This window comes from Grammomys surdaster, unplaced genomic scaffold (assembly GCF_004785775.1).
Source record: "Grammomys surdaster isolate TR1022 unplaced genomic scaffold, NIH_TR_1.0 63, whole genome shotgun sequence".
Taxonomy (NCBI): Eukaryota; Metazoa; Chordata; class Mammalia; order Rodentia; family Muridae; genus Grammomys; species Grammomys surdaster.
The window spans coordinates 14,830,744-14,852,207 of NW_021604565.1; the positions used below are offsets into that span (position 1 = coordinate 14,830,744).

General features: G+C 40.8%; 1 protein-coding gene across 2 annotated transcripts in view; it reads right to left on the reverse strand.

Annotated features, from left to right (window-relative positions):
• Positions 1-21,464, reverse strand: part of Rrm2b (ribonucleotide reductase regulatory TP53 inducible subunit M2B) — a 32,390-nt gene that overhangs the window by 2,368 nt on the left and 8,558 nt on the right. For both annotated transcript variants that reach the window (XM_028767533.1, XM_028767536.1), the window contains exons 3-7: positions 16,216-16,332; positions 14,317-14,450; positions 13,877-13,971; positions 7,747-7,880; positions 1,735-1,839 (exon numbers count right to left, since the gene is read on the reverse strand). In XM_028767533.1, coding sequence (XP_028623366.1) covers positions 1,735-1,839; positions 7,747-7,880; positions 13,877-13,971; positions 14,317-14,450; positions 16,216-16,332 — 585 coding nt within the window. The remainder of the gene's footprint in view (positions 1-1,734; positions 1,840-7,746; positions 7,881-13,876; positions 13,972-14,316; positions 14,451-16,215; positions 16,333-21,464) is intronic.

The following is a 21,464-nucleotide window of genomic DNA, read 5'->3' on the forward strand; positions in this document are numbered from 1 at the left end:
GTATGGGGACGGGCAGACAGAGACATCAGTTCCAGAGAGTATGGGGATGGGCAGACAAGAGACATCAGTTCCAGAGAGTGTGAGGGGAGACATGGACTTAGAAGTCAGGAGAGACACTGAAAGACGGTGAGTGGTAAAGTGGTAACAGAGAAAAGTAAAAGCACATTAGCCACGAAATTCATCCTCAAAGTGCTCAAAGATGCCGAAATACACACACCTTCCCTCACAGCATAAACACCATCCTATACAGTATGGACTGTTTAAAAAGGAGGAAAGCAAATTTCATTTTAAGTTAGTTCTTGAGAGTGATACAAGCACATTTTCAGTAGACTATCAAGTTGTTTCTAGTCACAAAGCTTTTCAGGCCATAAATTAAGTTTACTTCACTAATTCACTTATTTATTCATTTTGTGACTGTTTAGTTTGTTCTTCAACTAGGCAGTCTGCTATGTTACTGAAACTATGAAACAAAACCTGTCATTCCATAGTAAAGAATATAAAAATAAAAGCTGGAGAGATGGTTCAGCAGTTAAGAGCACTGGCTGCTCTCCCAAAGGCCCTGGTTTCAATTCCCAGCACTCAGATGGCAGCTTACAACTGTCTGCAACTACAGTTCCAGGATCGTATACCCTCATGAAGACATATATGCAAGCAAACCTCCAATACACAGAGAAAACAACACACACACACACATATACAAACACACACACACATATACAAACACACACACACACACATATATATATATATAATTAAAATGTCTGTTATAGAAAAATATCTAAAAGATACATTAAATATAATTTAATTATTTAAGTTATATATTTATATAGTTTTATAAAACTATATATTTAAATTAATTTAAAATAAATTAAAACAAAAATATAGCCCTGAAATAAGCCTGGTATACAGAAAATCCTAATATATAATGAAGATAAACTTCATGAAATTATAAACTGAGGTAACACCTTCAGTACATCATGTGTCAGTGCTGTTGCAGTCTGATGAGGACAGCAACTATAGGCTCATATCTTCTGATACCTGGTCCCTAGTCAATGGAATTGTTTGGGGAGGGTTAGGAGGTATGGTACTGTTAGAGGAAGTGTGTATGTCTGCTACCGCTCCAGCGCCACACCTGCCTAATGCCATGCTCCCACCAGGATGGACATGGGCTCTGCAACCTTGAGCCCCAAATTAAATGCTTTTCTTTTCTAAGTTGGTGTTTTGTGACAACAATAGAAAAGGAGCTAAGATAACTGTCAAACTGAGCTACATGAATTTGCTCATATTGACCTACAAACGACAAGTTAATAGTCAAAGGCTTCTGGGCACATTGGCACAGAGGCAGGAGGATCAGCTAGTGGTGTGAATTAGCCCGGGAGGTCAAGGCTAGCTCACACAGTATCATATCTTACCACTTCAGACAAATTTCTAAAACAACATACAGGGACCGGAGAGACTGGTCAGTGGTTAAAAGTCCTGGCTGCTCTTCTAAAGGACTGGGGCTTGATTTCCAGCACCCTCAGGGTGCCTTGCAACCATATGCAACTCTATTTCCAGGACTCTTGATTCCTTTTCTGGCTTCAGTGGGCAGCAGGCACGCATACGGAGCACAGATATACATGCAAGCAAAACATCCACGGACATAAAACAAAAATGAAGCCAAAAAATTAAATACACAATAGAACGTGGTCATGTGATGGTGAGATGTGAACCACATTAACTTCCAGTACTTACCTGCTCAATTTTAACAGCATCAGCAATGATTTCTCTGACTCTCTCTTCTGAAGGCTTGTTTACCAAGTACTGAAACATGAGGCAGGCAAAGTCACAGTGAAGTCCCTAATGCAGAAGACAGGGCTATTGTTAAAGAACTTTAATTAGCTACTTGTAAACAATGTGTCCATGTACTGTATGAAGTAGGAACATGGAACTTCCTGGAGATGAAAGGAATAATCGAGCCAGGAACCTCTTTCCTTTAAATTTCACTGAATATCAGTTCAATAACTTAAAAACTTCCAATGATAGTAAATCTTAGTTTATTGACATCAAAACACTAATTTACAAACAAACCAAAAAAAGTAACAAAAACATTTTGGAAAAGAAAACAAAGTAAGAAGAGGCAGCATGAAAACTGATTATTTTTAAATGTCAAAAATTTAGGAATGATTGAAAAGCAGTTATGATATGACAAATGTTGGTTGTCAACTTGATGGGCGTGAGAATCACCGTAGAAACAGATCTCTGAGCATGTCTGTGATTTCTCTACAGTAGGCAGGGGAAGGTGGGAAGATCAACCCTTAAATGCAGGTGACCCCATCCACAGGCTGGGGTCCTAGACTGACTAAAAAGCAGGAGTGAGCTTTGTGACTGGGGATGCAACAGAAGAGCTGGGGCTGCCCTGTGCCTTCCTGCTGCGACGACCACACCCCAGACCCATGCCGGAACAAGCCCCTCTGTGCTAAACTTGCTTCTGTATCACAGCAACAGGAAGAGTAGCTGATAGATGTCGTTTAAGGGACAAGTGAAACTCACTCACAGAGACTCTGAAAGGACAGTGTTTACATTAAGTAACATCTCAAGATAAAAGTGAGCTTGGTGCAGTGGAATTGGAAAAGTACCTGAAGCCATTGCAAACAACTCAGAATAAATGTAGGGACCAGCCTTGAGCACAGAATGATCATGCAAATACAATGACTACTATAAAACCTTAAGTAGCTGCAGAACAAAGCAGTCGGCACTTGGATTCTAAATCAGAGCGGATGATAACAAGCTGAAAACCCAAAAAACATATTCCATAAATACAAAACAGAAAAAAGGAAGCGAGGCCACATACAGGAAGACAATGAAATTCCAAACAATATTAACTAGAGTGAACTGCCAAAGTAGAGCCAGTTCATATTTTTAAACTACAAAGGGAGAAATAACTTGGTAAGTGAGCAAGCAAGGGGAAGGAATGATCACTGTAAGAGGTTCCAATTCAGTTACTTAAGTTTTGTAAGTGAAACAACAAAAGACCAACCACTCAGAGAAGAGCCTCACATCTGGGATGGTATGTCAACGGTTATCTACCTAGTTACTATTCTCTGTCAAACCATCTGAAAAAACAACACCAACAGAAAACCCTACCCTTAGAAAACTAAGTTATTTTCCCTATGGAGTTGATTTAGGGGAACGCTTAGATTAGCAAAGGCAGCATGAGAGATGGGAAACACAGATTAGAGCTAACAGCTCCTGCAAAGACCAGCAAATCAAAGGTAAGCATGACTGTCAAACCAATACATGAACACAATTAATTTTGCAATTTAAAGCAATTGCAATCAAAATCCTGAGATTTTTAAATCCAAACACTATTCTGGAGCAATAAGTGTAAAGAACCTTACAAACACATCTTAAAAAATGAACATTTTGAGATATAGTCTACCAACTATTAAAAGATACCAGTGCCCACTGAAGTACAAGCTTGTAATCTCAGCTACTAGAGTGGTTGAGGCAGGAGGGTCAAAAGACCAAGGCCTGCCTGGGATACAGAATGTGTTCAGCACCGATCTGGGCAACACTGTTAGACCCTGTCTCAAAACAAAGAGAGGAGGAGCAGGGAAACCGCTCAGTGGTAGACTGCCTGCCTAGCATACTTGAGGCCCTGAGCTTGTTCCTCAGCACAGGATAACACTGGGTGTGCTGGTGCACATATGTAATTCTAGTAGTTAGAGAGTAGAGGTTAGAGGATCAGAGAAGTCCAAGGTTGTCCTCTGCCAAACAGTGAATCTGAGACCAGCTTGAAATATATGAGAACTCCATCTTTAAAAAATCAGAGCTACCAAGATGGTTCAGTGGGGGAAGGCTTTGCTGTCAAACCTGATGACCTGAGTTCAATCCCTGGGACCGACATGGTATAAGGAGTAAACCAACTCCTACAAAGTGTCCTCTGACTTCCATGTGTGCCATGGCAGGTGCCACCCAGGCAGACAGGCATACACACACATAGACACACAAATCAATAAGTACATGCAATAATTTTTTCAAATCAAAGAATAATTCTGAGAAAATGTTTAAAATACAATAGAATTGAAATTGTGATCATATACTTACTAAACATATCATATACATATCAAATATATAAAGCTAATTTAGAAAACAATGTTAAAACAGATCAATCAAGCGAAGCAAGGTGCCACACTCCTTTAATCCCAGCACTCAGGAAACAGGTAAATTTCTGAGTTCAAGGCCAGCCTGGTCTTCAGAGCAAGTTCCATGACAGCCAGGGCTATACCGAGAAGCCCTGTCTTGAAAACAAACAAAAACAATAATAATAAAGGAGGCCAATAAATCACTGTGCTTTAGGAATATGCCAATAACAATGTTAAATATGAGCTTTCCTCTAAGGATTATAGAATATCACACAAAGGACTGTAAAATATTGACAGTACTTAAGAAAACTAAACATCACTACTGGAATAATGGCAACGAACAAGAGGCAACTACAGGAAATATACAAATGGCTACTATAATTCTGAGACAGAGCTCAGCATCAGCAACAAACAAGTGAAGACAAACAACAAAGTGCCGACTTATCCATCAGATTTGCTAAGAACTTAGCAAATTCATCTAAACTCTGGAGAGGATAAGGTAAGAAAATGTCCATGAATGGCTAAGTAGAGCTAGAAACATCTATAAAATTTCCAGAAAGAAATCTGCAGGTGAGTATAAATAATCTGCTAATTGTTCTTTGTGACTGAATTTAAGAAAATTAAAAAGCTAAGACAAAGTTTATATGCAAAGTTTCACTTCAGTAAAGCAAAACAACCTGGCATGGTGGTGAATGTTTTTAACTCCAGCACTCAGGAAGCAGGGGAGGCAGACCTCTGTGAGTTCAAGGAAAGCCTGGTCTACATAATAAGCTTCAAGCTAGTTAGGATAACTCAGTAAGATGCTGTCTCAAAAAGAGAAAAAGCTAAATAAAAATTCTGGAAACAGATTTCTAATTAGAACCAAGTGAATGATACATATATTCATTGGAATATTACAGTCCAACCAAAGCATTTTGAAACAATGCTTAATATAGAAAAAGGGCTCACACATTTGCCTGCTGGAAAAAATTGTGTGGTGACTCATGCCTGTAATCCCAATACGTAAGAGGTGGAGGCTAGAAAACATCCAGTACAAGACTAGCCTGGGCTATGCGGTGTGATCCTGTCTCAAACAAATATAAAAAACTACAAATTACAAAGATATGATATATACATATAGGGGTGGGGCTGGAGAAAGAGAAGTGGAGAGATTTAAATGTAGAAATGTCTATAAAGAAATATAACAAAATACTAAACATTATTACCTCTGCTTCCATTGGCCTTTTGCCAAATTATTTATAATAATCAATGGTATTTACTGTCTAAGTTATTAGAAAGTTAAAGGTATCAAACAGAAAAGTGTTATGAATCATTTATGCACTTAAAAAATACTATTCATAGGGCTGGAGAGTTAGCTCAGGGGTTCAGAGCACTTGCTCTTGGAAAGGACTGGGTTTAGCTCCCAGCACCCACCATCCATGTGGTGGCTCAATAATTACAGGGCCAGGGGCTCCAAGTCCCTTCTGAACTCAAGAGCACCAGGTATGCATGAGGGTACACAAATATACCTTTAGGCAAAACATCTATACACATAAATCTTTTTAAAAGATTAAATACTTTTCACATATTGTTTCCTTACATTCTAATAACCCATTAGAGTTTATAGTTGAAGAAACGGAGCATCAGAGACATAGCCTAGGAAGGTTACTTAAGAAGAAATGAGCTGCCAGGCAGTGGTGGCACATGCCTTTAATCCCAGCACTTGGGAGGCAGAGGCAAGCGGATTTCTGAGTTCGAGGCCAGCCTGGTCTACAGAGTAAGTTCCAGGACAGCCAGGGCTATACAGAAAAACCCTGTCTCGAAAAACCAAAAAAAAAAAAAAAGAAGAAGAAGAAGAAGAGGAAAAGGAAGAGGAAGAGGAAGAAGAAATAATGAGCTGAGAAGCCCAGGTTAGTGTGAATGACAACTGTGAACTAGATGGCTATCACGGACTAAATACTGAAATAAATGGAAATAAGAGTTGTCTCTATGCTTAAAAGCTTAGAGTCAATGGGGGATGCATCTCTGGGACAAGCTGGAGACCTGGGATGGGGAGGCTACAGTGAGTCTCTAGGGGTGACCCTAGCTGAGACTCCTACCAGCGGGGGATACAGACTGAAGTAGCCACCTCCTATAGCCAGGCAGGACTTCCAGTGGAAGGAGGGAGACATCAACCTACTCACAAGACCTGAAAGCCAAATTTTACCCTGCCTATAAGATGTGGAGGGATAAAGATGGAGCAGAGATTGAGGGAACAGCCAACCAATGACTGGCCCAACTTAAGACCCATTCCATGGGAGAGACCCAACCCCTGACACAGACAGGAATCTAGTATAACTGTCTCCTGTGAGACCTCATCCACCAGCAGATGGAAACAGACACAGAGACCCATAGCCAAACATCAGGTGGAGCTCGGGAAGTCTTGTGGAATAGTGTGGGATAGAATTGGAGGGGTCAAGGACACCACAGAAGGCAGACTCCACAACTAACCTAGGCCCATGGAGGCTCACAGACACTGAACCACCAACCAAAGAGCATGCAGGGACAGGAACTAGCAACCCCCCACATTTGTAGCAGACATGCAGCTTGGTCTTCATGTGGGTCCCCTAATAGCTGGAGTGGGGGGATGGGGCTGTTTCTGATTCTGTTGCCTGCCATTGAACATCCTTCCCCTACCTGGACTGCCTGGTGGGAGAGGAGGTGCTTAGTCCTTCTGGAACTGAATGTCCCAGGGTGGGGTGGTACCCAAGGGGGCTTCCCCTTCTCTAAGGAGAAGGGTAAGGGGTATTGGGGGAGGGAATTGCAAAGATGGGAGTGGAAGGAGAGGAGGGGGCTGCAATTGGGATGTAAAGTGAAAAAAGTTAATTATGGGAAAAAAGCTTAGAGTCTAACAAGGCTGGGAGGCACTTGCATGCTATAAACTCAAGGACAAGATAGGCTCAGATTTCAAACTGATGCATTAAAAAAATAGTTTTACCTAATGGGATCAAGAACATTGAGCTGCTTCTTTTGAAAAAGTAATCAACAGGTGAAAAAATAAATAAATAAAACTGGGAGGAAAAATAAAAGGGTATTAGAGGCAGAAGGAAACAAGACTTAGTTATAACCAGATATAGCAAAAAAAAAAGAAAGAAGCCCCTTAAAGTGGCTCCCAGGACACCGGGGTTGTGACATTTGCAAGACAGGAAGACAAATAGAGTAGCACCTTTGGGAGATGATGACCAATCTTGATTCCTGAGATACTTGTTAGAGATACATTCGAGGTTACCTGGAAAACACCTAGCATGCACTGGAATGTAGGCTTGGGACTTGGAACTTTCTGGAATACAGATAAAGCCTGAGGAGTTCTGAACACTTAGATGTGGCTGACTCAACAAGAACAATTAGAATGAGCCAGGAAGTCACAAATAATGACAGCTCAAGGCAGATCTGTAAGTTCATTCATATTGAAGGATTCGTAGAGACAAGGAGGAATGGTAGAAGATGCAGAAGGAACACAATGTCTCACAGGCCCAGGAACAAGTGAGTTTCTATTTCCTTTTCATTACCAGAATACTTGTGCCAATACACATACTTTCTCCAGGGAAAGAAAAACAAGTGACCACCTATAACACAAATGGAAGAACATGACTTTCCTTACTTCATCTCTGCTGATCAGTTCATTTGAAAAAGTCAGTCCAGGCATGAGGCCTCGCTTCTTTAGCCAGAATATAGCAGCAAACGATCCAGAGAAGAAAATTCCTTCTACAGCAGCAAAGGCCACCACTCTTTCCCCTAGAAGACAAAGCAGTTCCATTTTCTGACTAGATACTGCAGACATTTGCAAGTTTATAAATATATGGGGCCTTTTACAATGTTAAACTATCTTCCTAAGAAACAAAACAAATGTTAGTGCTGTGCCCAGAGGTCTTCAAAGCAGGAGTTTTCCATTCCTGCCTGCTAAAGTAGAAAGGTGTGTTTATTTTAAACTCTGTGACAAACATGGACTTGAGTAGGTGATGCTGCTGCACGAGTGCACAGGTGCGCGCGTGCGCGCACACACACACACACATGCACACACACACATGCACACACACACATGCACACATGCACACACGCACACACACATGCACAAACGCACACACACATGCACAAACGCACACACGCGCACACACACATGCACAAACGCACACACGCGCACACACATGCACAAACGCACACACGCACACACACACACACATGCACAAACGCGCACACACGTGCACACACACACACATATGCACACACACGCACACACACGCACACACAGAAATGGATTTCCATACACCAAACAAACAAACAAAGAGGTGATTTACCTGTACAAGCATGAGTGAGAGTTCACCGTGTAAACATGTGTACACTAGAATGGGAGGTACAAGACAGACTTTATGACAACTGCCTGCTAACGGGAGGAGTGGTTACTAAGGTTTATATTTTGTTAGCAATCTATTGCTGCTAAAAGACAGGCAGTAACATTTCAAAAACATTGTTTTCATTATAGAATAATTTCAAAAATCAGCAGAGGGCAATGAATTCACCTATAGGATACAATGTTCTGTCAAAGATAGAAGAGCCAACTTTAAAGCTTACTCACTATTAGGCAAGAACTCTGTAGAAACTAACATCCTGAGTGAGGTAAGCCAATCACAAAAGAACACACATGGTATTCACTCACTGATTATTGGATATTAGCCTAGAACCTTGAAATGCCCAAGATGCAACTCACAGGCCACATGAAGCCCATAAAGAAGGAAGACCAAGTGAGGGTGATTCGGTCCTTCTTAGAAGGAGCAACAAAATACTCAAGGGAGCAAATATGGAGACAAAGTGAGGGACAGAAACTGAAGGAGGGGCCGTCTCAAGACCACTCCACCTGAGTATCTATCCCATGTGCAATCACCAAAGGTAGATGCTGATGTGGAAGACAGGAAGTGCATGCTGATAAGAGCCTGATATGGATATCTCCTCAGAGGCCTTCAAGAGTCAGACATATTCAGAGGCAGATGCTCACAACTAGCCATTGAACTGATCATGGGGTTCTCAATAGAGGAGTTAGAGTGAAGACTGAAGGAGCTGAAAGGGTTTACTGCACCATGAGGAGAGCAACAATACCAACCAACCACAGCTCCCAGGGTCTAAACCACCAGCCTGGGAGCACTTAGGGGGGGATCCAGGGCTTCAGCTGAATATGTAAAAGTGGAGGGCCCTGCTGGGCATAGGTGGAAGAAGAGAACCTTGACCTCATGAAGGCTGGATGCCCCAGGGGGTGGGAATTTTGAGGGTGGGGAGGTGGGAGTGGGGGGGGGGGTTGATAGAGGTTACATCCACAGAGAAGAAGGAGGAGGGGCGAGGGGATTGGGGGTTCTGAGGGGGTGGTGGGGGATGGGGTAAGGGGACAACATAAGAAATGTAAATAAATCATCCAATAAAAAAAAAAAAAGAAACTAACTCCTCAAATATCTTTAGTAGTATCATATCACAGTGTCTCTAGAATTTTTTGGATTATAACACACACAATAATAAGTACAACTTTTTAATTTAAAATTCATCCTATAGAAATGTCCAATTTTTACGTTAAAACCCGACTTTCTGATCTTTAGAACCAATAGTTAAATTTCGAGAGCAGGATGACTGAGGTGCTTCTGGCTGTCTCTGAAGGAGTCAGGTTTCCCTTGTTCTAATCTCACATCATACAGATGGAGCAGCCAAGAGACGGGAGTCCGAACTGTCTAATAGTAACCTCCAACATGAGAAGACATCTAGCCCGTCTTTACAGATGCCATTTAAAAAGCTGCTTTGGCAAACATCATCAGAGAGGCTTCATCCAGCCGCTGATGGAAACAGATAGAGACACCCACAGTCAAACATCAGGCAGAGTTCCAGAAATCCTGTGGAAGATGGGGAGGAAGGATTGTAGGAGCCAGAAGGGTCAAGGACACCATAAGAACATGGCCCACACAATCACTAACCTGGGCTCATTGTGACTCACAGAGCCTTTATAGGACTGACCTAGGTCCTCTGCAGTTTGGGGGTACTTATGGGACTCCTGAGAGCGGGAACAGGGACAGCTCTGACTCTTTGCCTGCCTTTGAGACCCTTTTCCTCCTACTGGGTTGACTCATCCAACCTTAATATGAGGGGATGGGCCTAGTCTTACTACAACTTGATATGCATGTTGGCTGATATCCCTGAGTGGCTTGCCCTTTTCTGAAGGGAAACCGAGAAGGAGTGGATATGGGGGAGAGGGAGGGTGGGGGAAGGAACTAGGAGGAGAAGAGGAAAGGGAAACTGAGTTTAGAATGTAATATAAGAGAAAAGAATGAAAAAAAGCTGCTTTGGAAAAAACTGAAGAAATATAACTTTAAAAAGTGCTGACTGTTAACGGAATTACAGGAAACTTTAATGTGAATATAATAAATATTAGAATATAAATATAATCACTGCTTCAATTATCTCATCTATAATTGAATATTAGTTTATGATACTTTTACCTTGCAACTAATTATATTACAGATGATAATGACTGACATTTTTAATTATTAAGGCAATGCGAGATGGACAATTATCTTTAACAGAGCTGGACTAAAATTAAACACAAGTGCTGTAAATAAGAGGAGAGTTATTTTAACCACTCTGTGCATTTCTGTGACTACTGAAGAAGGGAAACCATAACAAACAACTACAGGAAACTATTTTTGAAGAGAACTAAAAAATTTTAAGGAGGGGATGGAAAAACAGCATGAGAACTGGAGTTTGAATGTCCAGCATCCACGTGAAAAGCCAGGAGTAGCAGACACACATGTAACCCGAGCACTAGGGCAATGGGCACAGAGGATTCCTGAAGAGACTTGCCCAGTGGGTGAGGTCCAGGTTCAGTGCAAGACCATGTCTTCAGTGGCAGAGCCACTGGCTAAGGTGCCCACGCTCCTGCAAGCAAACTCTGCCTTACATTTCCATAAACGGTCCTAATGAAACTCTTTGGGTCTCCCTTTCCCCCTCCCCCCTCTCTTTCTCTCTTTCACACACACATACACATACACATGTACACACACATATGTGTAGACATGAAAAGTAAAGGGGAGGCTAACCGAGGAGGGGAAGGGGTTAACAGGAACTAGAGGGTAACAAGAGAGGCTAACAGGGGTGTGTGTGTGAATATGGTCAAATACATTATACACATGGATATAGGTGTTATAATGAAACTCACTATTATATACAATTAACATATGCTAATTAAAAATTAGGAGTTGCTCGTGAGACCGAATGCCTGTCACTGAGATGCTATTGTCAGTCAGTGCTGCTGGAGGAGGAACAATTGTTTTTTCTTGGGCTGCTGGTAGGTGGCTCATGTTCTGTGGATGGGTTCCCATCCATATACATGTGGAGAACATTTATACAAACATAAGAAGATAAAAAGGTGGAAAGGGAACATGTTAGAGGGCTGCAGCGGAGGAGGCTTAGAGGACTGTATGAACAAATATTTTACATACTATGTATAAAAATTCCAAAGGAAAAATCAACTGTACTACACGCGCATTAAGGAGCTGGATAGCTGACTCGGCAGTCGAGAGTGCTTACTGTTCTTGCAAGGGCCCAGGTTCAGTCCCCAGCACCCACATCAGGTGGCTCACGACTGCCTGCAACTCCAGCTCCAAAGAATCTGACTCTCTCTGGCCTCTGTGGGCATCTGCATTCATGTGGTGCACATACACTCATGCAGGCACACACATACACAAAGACTTTTAAATGAATAAATCTTTACAATATATGTTAAAGATAAGACGGACATCAATAAAGGGAGACACTTGTTAATCAACCTCTGGCTTTCACACTCACATGTGGTGCACAGCTGCATACATACGTGCATAGATGCATGTACAGTGCATATACCACACACAGAAAAAGAAGGAAGAAGAAAGAAAAAGGAGGAGAAATGACTCAGGAAGACACCAACTTCTGGCCTCTACAGGATATGTACACACACATATGCTTATACCTATATAAGCACATACACATCACACACGGACACATCCATGGATACACAGAAAGATTCTAAGAGATACATTTTATAAACTTTTGAAATAGAAAGACAATCAGGAAACTTATTCTAAAAACTATAATGAAAGTAATACTCATAATTTGTTTAGAGGGAAAGCAGAATATATTTTTAAGTACAGCTGAGTCTACAATGCAACGCACTAAAAATTATATAGATAATATTTTTTGAGGTTTAGAAATGTAATTTCAAAACATATATTAAGGTTTGGTATATCTACCTGTCAATCATAAACTAGACAGCATGCTTCAATGAAAAAGAAACAGATAATTAGGAATTTTTAGTTTTATGGGAAATGAATCTCCTTACAGCATAATATATAAACTTTAAAACAAAGGAATATTTTCAAAAGATTGTCTTTTAGGTTTTCCTTTAGCTGAAAACAATAGACTGTAAGAATTCAGATGCAAGAAAAGAAGAGCTGCTCTCCTGGGCCCTGCTTGGTAAGAAGACTCCACAGAGGCTAGGCAAAGTCCTGCCAGACGAAGAGCTGCTGCTGGAGGCACGAAGGCGCAGCTGGCCCCTCAGAACCGCATTTCCTCTGCTGCACAGCAAAGAGCATCCCCACACTACCAACTTTTAGTGCCATGGACCAAAAAGGAGAGCTACGAATTGCATGTCCCTCTTTCCCCTTCCTTCCTCGGGCACGGTCCACACTCTCCACTCCTCTACCATACGTGTTCCTAGGAGGTGCTTTACCAGAACACTGAGATGACTGTGCCATGAGATAAAGCAACATGGAGACTAAGTGGAGCCCATCATATGACTGCAGGGTGATTACCACCTTATGATTTTCTTCTAGTTTGTCTTTCTTGGGTAGTGTCAGTAAACACATACCTCAGACAAGGTAAGAGGCAAGGATGGACACAGTACACAAGGTTGCTCACCACACATGTGCCATAGCATGTGCACACCCACACTTACATGGATGAACTTGTGCACACGGGAGAAGGCAAGATTTAAAAAATGTCAGGGCCTATGAGATGACCTAACAGGTAAGAGCTTGCCCCAGAAGCCTGATGACCTGAGTTTGACTCTAGCAGCCATGGTAGAAAGAGAAACCATCTCCTCAAAATTCCTGACCTCTATACATGTACTATGGCACACACAAGACTCTGCCCCCACACACAAAATAAGTAAAAAATGTAGAAGGCTAGGCTGAGTGACACATGCTCGTCACAGCACTCAGAAGGCTGAGCAGGAGAACAGAATTAGATGCCATCCTGAGCTACACATACAGTGAGACACTACTTCAGGAAAAAAAAGTGAGCCATCTCGGAAGTGTATCTGCATTTCACTTCCCAGTGAGAGCTAAGCTTCTTACCGTAAACTGTTTCGTGTCCTAGTTGACTATAAAAATCTTGCATTTTTTAGAAACTAGATCTTTGTTTCCCAGCAATTGTTAGGCCTTGACGTGCTTTAAATCCCTAGCATTCTTTGACAATGGCACAAACTGCAGGGCACCCCAGTACTCCCTGCTGAAGTCTACGTGACGTTTTACTTGTCAGTGTGCATGTTGAGATCTCACCTTTTCAAGTTCTAACATATTAAATACACAAGCAACAGCTTCACTTAGCACCAGTTTCTAATTAACCATTACAACTAATGATCCCAGCATACTGAGCTGTCTGTATTCCACGTGGATGCATCAGGAGCCCCAGGGCTTATCTGACACATACACGGTAAGACTACGTACCAAAAGTAGACTTCCTATCTGCTATCCAGCGCAGAGCCCAGTCTGCTTTTTTCTTAACATATGGCATTGTTTCGATTGCGTTAAATAAAAATTCCCTATAAAGAGAAAAAGACCATGGAAAAATTATTGTTTTTATTAATTGGAATGTTTTAATAATCAGAGACAATAATTATAACTTACAGTGTACTATCAAATCTAGATCTTCTATACTTTGTATGTTCATAATACTTCATATACTAACAAGGTCTTGAGATGTTATGAATTATCTAAAGACTACCTGGTTCTGTGCCAGGTTTTACTTTAACACATTATTGACCAATAGGAAACTACACTCATGATCTTCCATATGTAAACCATCTTTAACACTGTAGTTTTGGAATAAATTCTCTTAATATAAGGAAAAAGCTAAGCCTCTGTAAATAAGAGCCCTGCAGTAGTACCTTTTCTTTGGATCTCTGATGTAAGTGTCAATTAGTAAACTGTACATCTCCGAGTGAACATTCTCGATGAGAATCTGAAAGCCATAGAAGCAGCGGGCCTCTGGAACCTGCACCTCCTGACTAAAACGCTCCACCTAAGAAAATAAGAGAGACAGAAAGATCCAGTGAGCAGGCTCTCACTCAACACTGCTCACACACCACAAGGACAACTTAGACACCAGCGCTCTCACTTAAAGTCTTTTGTGTTTTCCAGCACTCAGGAATCTGGACAGAATACTGATTTCCAGACCAACCTGGGAAACATAGTAAGACTCTGTCTCAAAATAAAAAAAAATGTGACCAATGAGAAGGCTTAGCAGGTAAAGGTGCTTGCTGCCAAACCTAATGACCAGAGCTCCATCCCTGGAACCTCATGATGGAAGGAGAAAGCTGATTCCTCTGAGTTGTCCTCTGAGTTCCATATACACACCACGGCACGCCTCCCCTCCCCCCAACACACACGTAGAGTTTAATACAACAGTTTTTTAGGGAGAAAACATGCCTGCTATACAACAAATGGGACACTGAACCCAGCGTTTTACTCATGTTTGGCAAACACTCTATTCCAAGCAATACATATCCTTGGCCTTTACGAATCTTTTTTTTTTTTTTTTTTTTTGGTTTTTCGAGACAGGGTTTCTCTGTGTAGCCCTGGCTGTCCTGGAACTCACAGGGTAGTCCAGGCTGGCCTCGAACTCAGAAATCCGCCTGCCTCTGCCTCCCAAGTGCTGGGATTAAAGGCGTAGGCCACCACGGCCCGGCTTTTACGAATCTTTTAAAGCAGCTTCATCAGTACAGCTCAGCCAGCAATTCTGGTGCTGGAGATTGAGCCTGGCATTTTACTTATATTAGGCAAATGCCCACTGAGCTGTGCCTACAACTCCAAAGAATGTCTTCCAAAGCAATGGAATGAATTTACCTTATAGGTGGAAACACTGGTACTGAACAGTAAATTCAAGAATATCTCCAAAAAACAAAACCAAAAATTAATCAGTGATTTTGTTTTGTAGAAATTCTTTCCCAATAGTAGACTGATCTGTTTAGTTCTTCTGATTCATTATTGATATTGCTGCTCCCACCCTCCTTAACAAAATCCTATTCCTCCGGATTGAGTATAATACGATTTCTGAATGAGGAGATCTACACAGACCTGCAGAGGCCCATAAAGAGTACATTCTCATCCCAGGGGGAAAATCAAGTTTAGGAAATCTGTGCATTTTCTAGATTTTGTTTACACATCACTGAGGATAAAACTCGGGGTCTCTGTAATTCTAGCCAAGCAGTATATAGTCACCTGGACATCTTCAGCCCTTCACTGTATGTAGCTTTAATTGGTATAATTCATGCTTGATTTTGTAATATATTACTAGTCATTTGACAATGACCTATCTTTTCCTGGGAAACTTCATGAGAAAAATATACTCAATAATTAAACTTTGGTGTCTGGGGAGATGCCTTTGCTGGATCAGAACACTCCATCAGCACGAGAACCTAGGTTTGGATTCCCTAGCCCTCACATAAGAACGGCATGTGTCTGTGAGCCTGCAATCCCAGTGCTGTGGCACCAGAGACAGAGGGTGTGTGGGGCTCTCTCAGCAGTCAACCAAGTAATGGTGAGCTTCAAGTTCAATGAAGAGACTTGCTCTCAAGAGAATAAGGCAGAGACCAACAGAGGAAGACAGCTAAGGTTCTCCTCTGGCCTCTGCCTCCACATGCACACATACCCCATACACTTTTAAACAGAAGTTAACGTTCATCTGCTCCATTACTGGGAGTCTTTCCTTCCTCAGGCAGTAGCTACAGTGACCTTATTGCCATTCAACTACAAAAATAGGAACAACAGTAAAATAAAAATCTTACCAAGTTTTCATTTACAATTCCATCACTGGCTGCAAAGAAGGCTAAGATGTGCGAGATAAAATACTTCTCCTCAGATTTAAGCTTGTTCCAGTGAGGGAGGTCCTTCGATAAGTCAACCTAGAATAAAAACACTCGGATTTTTTCACTTAGTTAGAGAGTTTAGAAAACTTTCAAGGCAAGCTATGACACTGCCAGTAATCTGTTAGAAAGAAAACATTAAAATCACAAAAGTCAAACGAAGACAAGCATTGTGCTAATAACATGTTGTACTCAGAACATTTGTCTAATGAGTAGATTATAAAGCTCCTGCCACACAGGAGAAAATGGGTAAGTGCGGGAGACGGTACATATGTTTGTCAACGGGGGAAACGTGCGTGTGCGTCTCTTTGTGTATGTGAGCACGTACACATTTTACAACATCATGATCTATACCTTAAACAGATCCAGTAAAATTTGTTTAAAAGAATATAAAACAATCCTGGCATGCTCAAGGATTGGGGGATGGAAGGAAGAGAGGGGGAGGGAAGAAAGAAGGAGAGGGCATTTGTGAAGGAATCTGTTTTGGGAGTTTTATTGTTTGTTTGTTCTTTGGCTAATTTAGTTGGCCAGGGTGCACTTTAAAATATTAAAATTAATAAAGTGGCATCGCACCAAGTAAAGGAATGAACAAAAAGGAAAGAGAAAAAGAGGAAAACCAGTCAGGTACATAAAGGACATCAACTAATGTCAGGAGTCATTTGTTTCATGCAGTAGTTCCTTGGGTATTAACAGGTAATTCAGCACCTGCAAACAAATTATAGCTTTTATTCTACTGCCAGCTGCTCTTCTTTACAAAGAAGTCATCATGTCATGAGACAGTGACCTGGGTTTTAAAGCAGTTTATAGGTATGCCTTCTTCGAGAATAGAAATGCCTATAAAAATGCTCACTAGGGTGGCTTGGGACTAGGAGAGTGATGCAAAGCCAAACTTTACAAGTGGTCCTTAAATGTACCTTCCTGTTTCTTAGCTATCTCTTGCTGCTGTTCATCACTATGGACCTACCAACTTAAAAACAAAACCAAAAACAAACAAACACACACGGCACCACATCTACTTCTCGCAGTTATGAAAGCTGTAAGTCCGAGATCAGGGTGTGTGCCGTCTAATTTTATGTCCACTTAACATAAGATAGTGTCATTTTGAAAGAAGAAACCCCAATTGAGAGTGATACAGACAGTGGAGGCCTGGTTTGTGACATTTCAGAGGGAAGTTTAAGAGTCCCTTGAAAGATCATAGGGCTGTGTGATATTCTGAATTAGGAGTCTGTGCTTCTTGATCAGATGGAGCTGAAGACTCAGCTGAGATTAGCAAAAGACCAGTGCCTTTGCTTTTCTGAGACAGTTGATGCTGGTTAGTTGGATGAGAAATCAGCAGTGATTAAGAAGAACACCAGCATCGGAGAAGCCTAAGTCTGTAAGTACTTGTGATCCTGCTGAGATCAAGGCTGCATCTCAAGCTGGGTACCAAACCGAAGGCATGAAGGGGACCTAAAGAGCAGCTGAAGCTTGCCCTGCATGACAGGGCTAGAGTCTCTCAAAAGGCCAAGTGATGCCAATGACGGTGCAGCTCAGGTACAGCAGCAAGTCCAAAAATTTGGAGATACCAGTACCATGGAACAACTATCAAGAACAGCAGGAGCTGTGGAGTGGGGCGAGCCTGAGGCAAGGAGACAGTGTGGCAGAGCGGAGAGCAGGGGAAATGTAGCCTGAGTCCTCTCTGGAGTCCAAGATCACTGAGTGACCCTCAGAGGAGCAACACTGAACGTCTTACACTGCTGGACTTTGATTTTGATCTGGTTGTGATTGTGCACTTTTCTTCCCTCTTGGAGTAAGAAAGTACTTAACTTTTTTTTTTTTTCTTTAACATGAGGCTACTGTTAAGAAACAACTGTAAAAAAAGACTCAAAGCCTCAAAGCTTTGGAGAGACTTTGGACTTTCAAAGAGATTTTGAATATTTTAGAGAAAGTATGGATATGTTAGAGATTTTGAATATTTTAAAGAAACTTGAGCTTAGAAAGATTGGATATTTTAAAATGATTGATATGTAAAGACTATGGGACTTTTAAAAGCTGGAATGTGGGGCTGGAGTTACAGCTCAGATGTTAAGAGCACTGACTGCTCTTCCAGAGGTCCTGAGTTCAATTCCCAGCAACCACATGGGGCTTATAACTATCTATAATGAAATCTGGAGCCCTCTTCTGGTGTGCATGCATAATGTAGACATAACACTGCATACATAGTAAATAAATAAATCTTTAATTAATAACAGTTGGAATGTTTTATATTGTAAAAGTATTAATGATGTGAAATCTTAGGTAAGAGCAAGAAAGGAAACGGCTATAGTTTAATAGTGATGAGTTTGTATGTCAAATTGACAAAGGCCAATTGTGATAGCTAGTTCTATGTAAACTTAACATGTCTTCCTATGCACAGCAGATTAACCCACAAGCAAGCATGTGAAGTATTTTCTTAAATGATGATTGATGTTGAAGGACCCAGTTCACTAGAAGTGGTATTGCCCCTACACTAGTGGTCCTAGGTGCTATTAGAAAGCAGGCTTAGCAAGGCATAAGGAGCAAGCCTCTGCATCAGTTCCTGCCTCCAGGTTCTGCCCTTGAGTGTCTGCCCTGACTTCCCTGGATGATGGACCACAAGCTGAAAATAAACCTTTCCTCCTTAAGTTGCTTTTGGTCATGGTGTTTTATCATAGCAATGGAAACCCTATCTAAGACAGGGTAGGGGAGCAGTATGTCTAGACGGTTTTTATGTGTCTGGATATTTTGTCTAGATGTATGTTTATGTACTGTGTACATATTGGGTGCTCACGGAGGCCAGAAGAGAAATGTTAGATTCCATGAAACTGAAGTTACAGACCATTGTGAGCCACCATGTGGGTCCTCTGGAAGAGTAGCCAGTGCTCTTAACTCCTGAGTCATCTCACCGTCCCCATGGTGGAATTTTTGAAGATGCGATCTTTCCCAGTTTATAGTTTCTATGGGCACCTTCTTGCCACATGCTCATAGTGCAGAGAGAAAGCTCCCTTCTCATGATTCTTTTTATGAGGGCATCAACCCCATTCATGATATCTCTCTCCTCATCATCCTCACTACCAAATACCTTCCACTCCCTGCTCCAAACCCCATCACACTGGGGATTCATGACTCCACTTACAAACCTGGGGAAGATAAAACTGCATAGCTCTTGTAGCTATTGTTTTTGTCTTATAAAAACCTCTAAGTATGTTTAACAATAATATGACAAATATTTAAAATCTATAACTGTCCTTTATAAACTCTGCTGGTTTTGCTCTCCTTTTAATTATTCTAACAACCTCAGTCTCCTTAACTCTTTTCCTGCTACACTTTTAAGTGTTCACTGGGCACTCAATACACGGCAGATGGTAAGTCCTGGAGATACGATAGCACGAGGGGACTGCTGACAGTAAATTTAATACTGCAATATATCCAGTCTTAAATATTAAACTTGCCTGTTTAAACACTGAGCTTTAAAATGCCTATAACTTTTACTTATACTGTTATATAATTATGGTTATATTCTGGAAACATAAAAATCTCTTGTGCAGTTTTATCTCATTTGAGCTCACCCTCAATTTCACCATCTACATATTAATTCCTGCTGCTACAGTTTTAGGTCCTCACTGGTCCCCATAGACCCATGTGTTAGAACAAAGGCTTGGTTGCTATCCTGCAGCACTGTTACTATAGAACTTTATTTTCTTAGGTATTTGTGTCATACAAACAAAAAGTTCATTATAAGAATTGCCTAACTGGCTTTAAAAAAATTTCCAAGCCTATACTTTGTCTTCTGAGTCAGTGCCTAATATTTGGGAATTAAATTCAACCACTGATTTTAAAACTAGAATATAAAGTTAACAGTTTTTTACATAATTTGTTTAATATGTGGGACTAAAAATATCTTTGACTTCCTTTCAAAACATGTATTTGAAGCTTCCTGCAAAATCCATATCAACTTGTGTGTTTTAATTTTTTAATTAGTATTCCTTGGTCATAAGACATTTATTACAGTTTTAAAAAAGAAGCAATCAATTTCCAATGAATTTTCAGAAACCCAAATATCATAAGTACCTTTTAAAAACATGACAAACAAAAAGATCAACTGTGTGTTCTACTTGTTCTCTGAACCATATCTAACAGAAGCTTTCTAAAAACCACAGACAAATAGGGAAAGTCAGGTGTGCAAATCATACGGAGTTCTTGTTTCAGTTGAGTGTTTTGCTCTCTATATCAACTACAATACAAAATAATTTTGACAATGAAACAAAGGTAAATAAATATCTAAATATAGTGTAAAAGAAATTTCAGACACTGGTGTCTTTTAAAATTCTAGGTTAAAATTTCCCCATTCTTTGTATGAAGTCGTAGTTTATATTTATTTGGTGCTTACCAAGTGTCAAATATAATTGTAACTATTTCATTGATCCTCATCACAACCCAATATGTTCCACACAAGCAGCCTGATTTAGTAGTGAGAATGCAGGGAGAGGTGAGAGCTACTTCCACAGAGAGTATGCGGCAGAGCAGGATTTGCACTGAAGCAGCCTGGCCTCAGACCTGCACTCTTCACAGGGTGTTTTCTCCATAGATATATCTGGTCTCTTCCCAAAATCATCTATTTATTTATTGCACACATGTGTGTGGGGGGTGTATGTATAAGTGGTGGAGTAAGCGAAAGAGATCATGTGTGTTCTATAACACATGTGTAGAGATCAGAAGAAAATTCAAAAGTTAGTCTACTCCTTCCAATGTTGACTCCATGAATAAAACTCAGGTCATCAGGCTTGTTCAGAAAGTTCTTTTGTCCAGTGAGTCATCTTGCTAGCCGAGATTTGGTCTCTTGACTGACAGGCATACAGACCCAATGATATTTATTCACATAGATACAGTTATCCAGAGATAGGGATGCTTATTGATTCATATACAGAGCAAGAATATTATGTCGCTATCATGAACAATAAGAAATAATTAAATAAAAGACAATAACTATTTGTGTTTAATTAAACTATATAGCAATCATTTGCATGACTAATTGTTCTTATTAAACCAGCAAGTATTATCTAACTTGTGTGTTCACCTCCCTTTGAAGGTGGAAAAGTTCCATTTCCAGTAAGTGATCAGTAGTTGCCTGCTGGGACAGCTGTGTCATATTTCCTGCAGCTGAAGGCAGAACT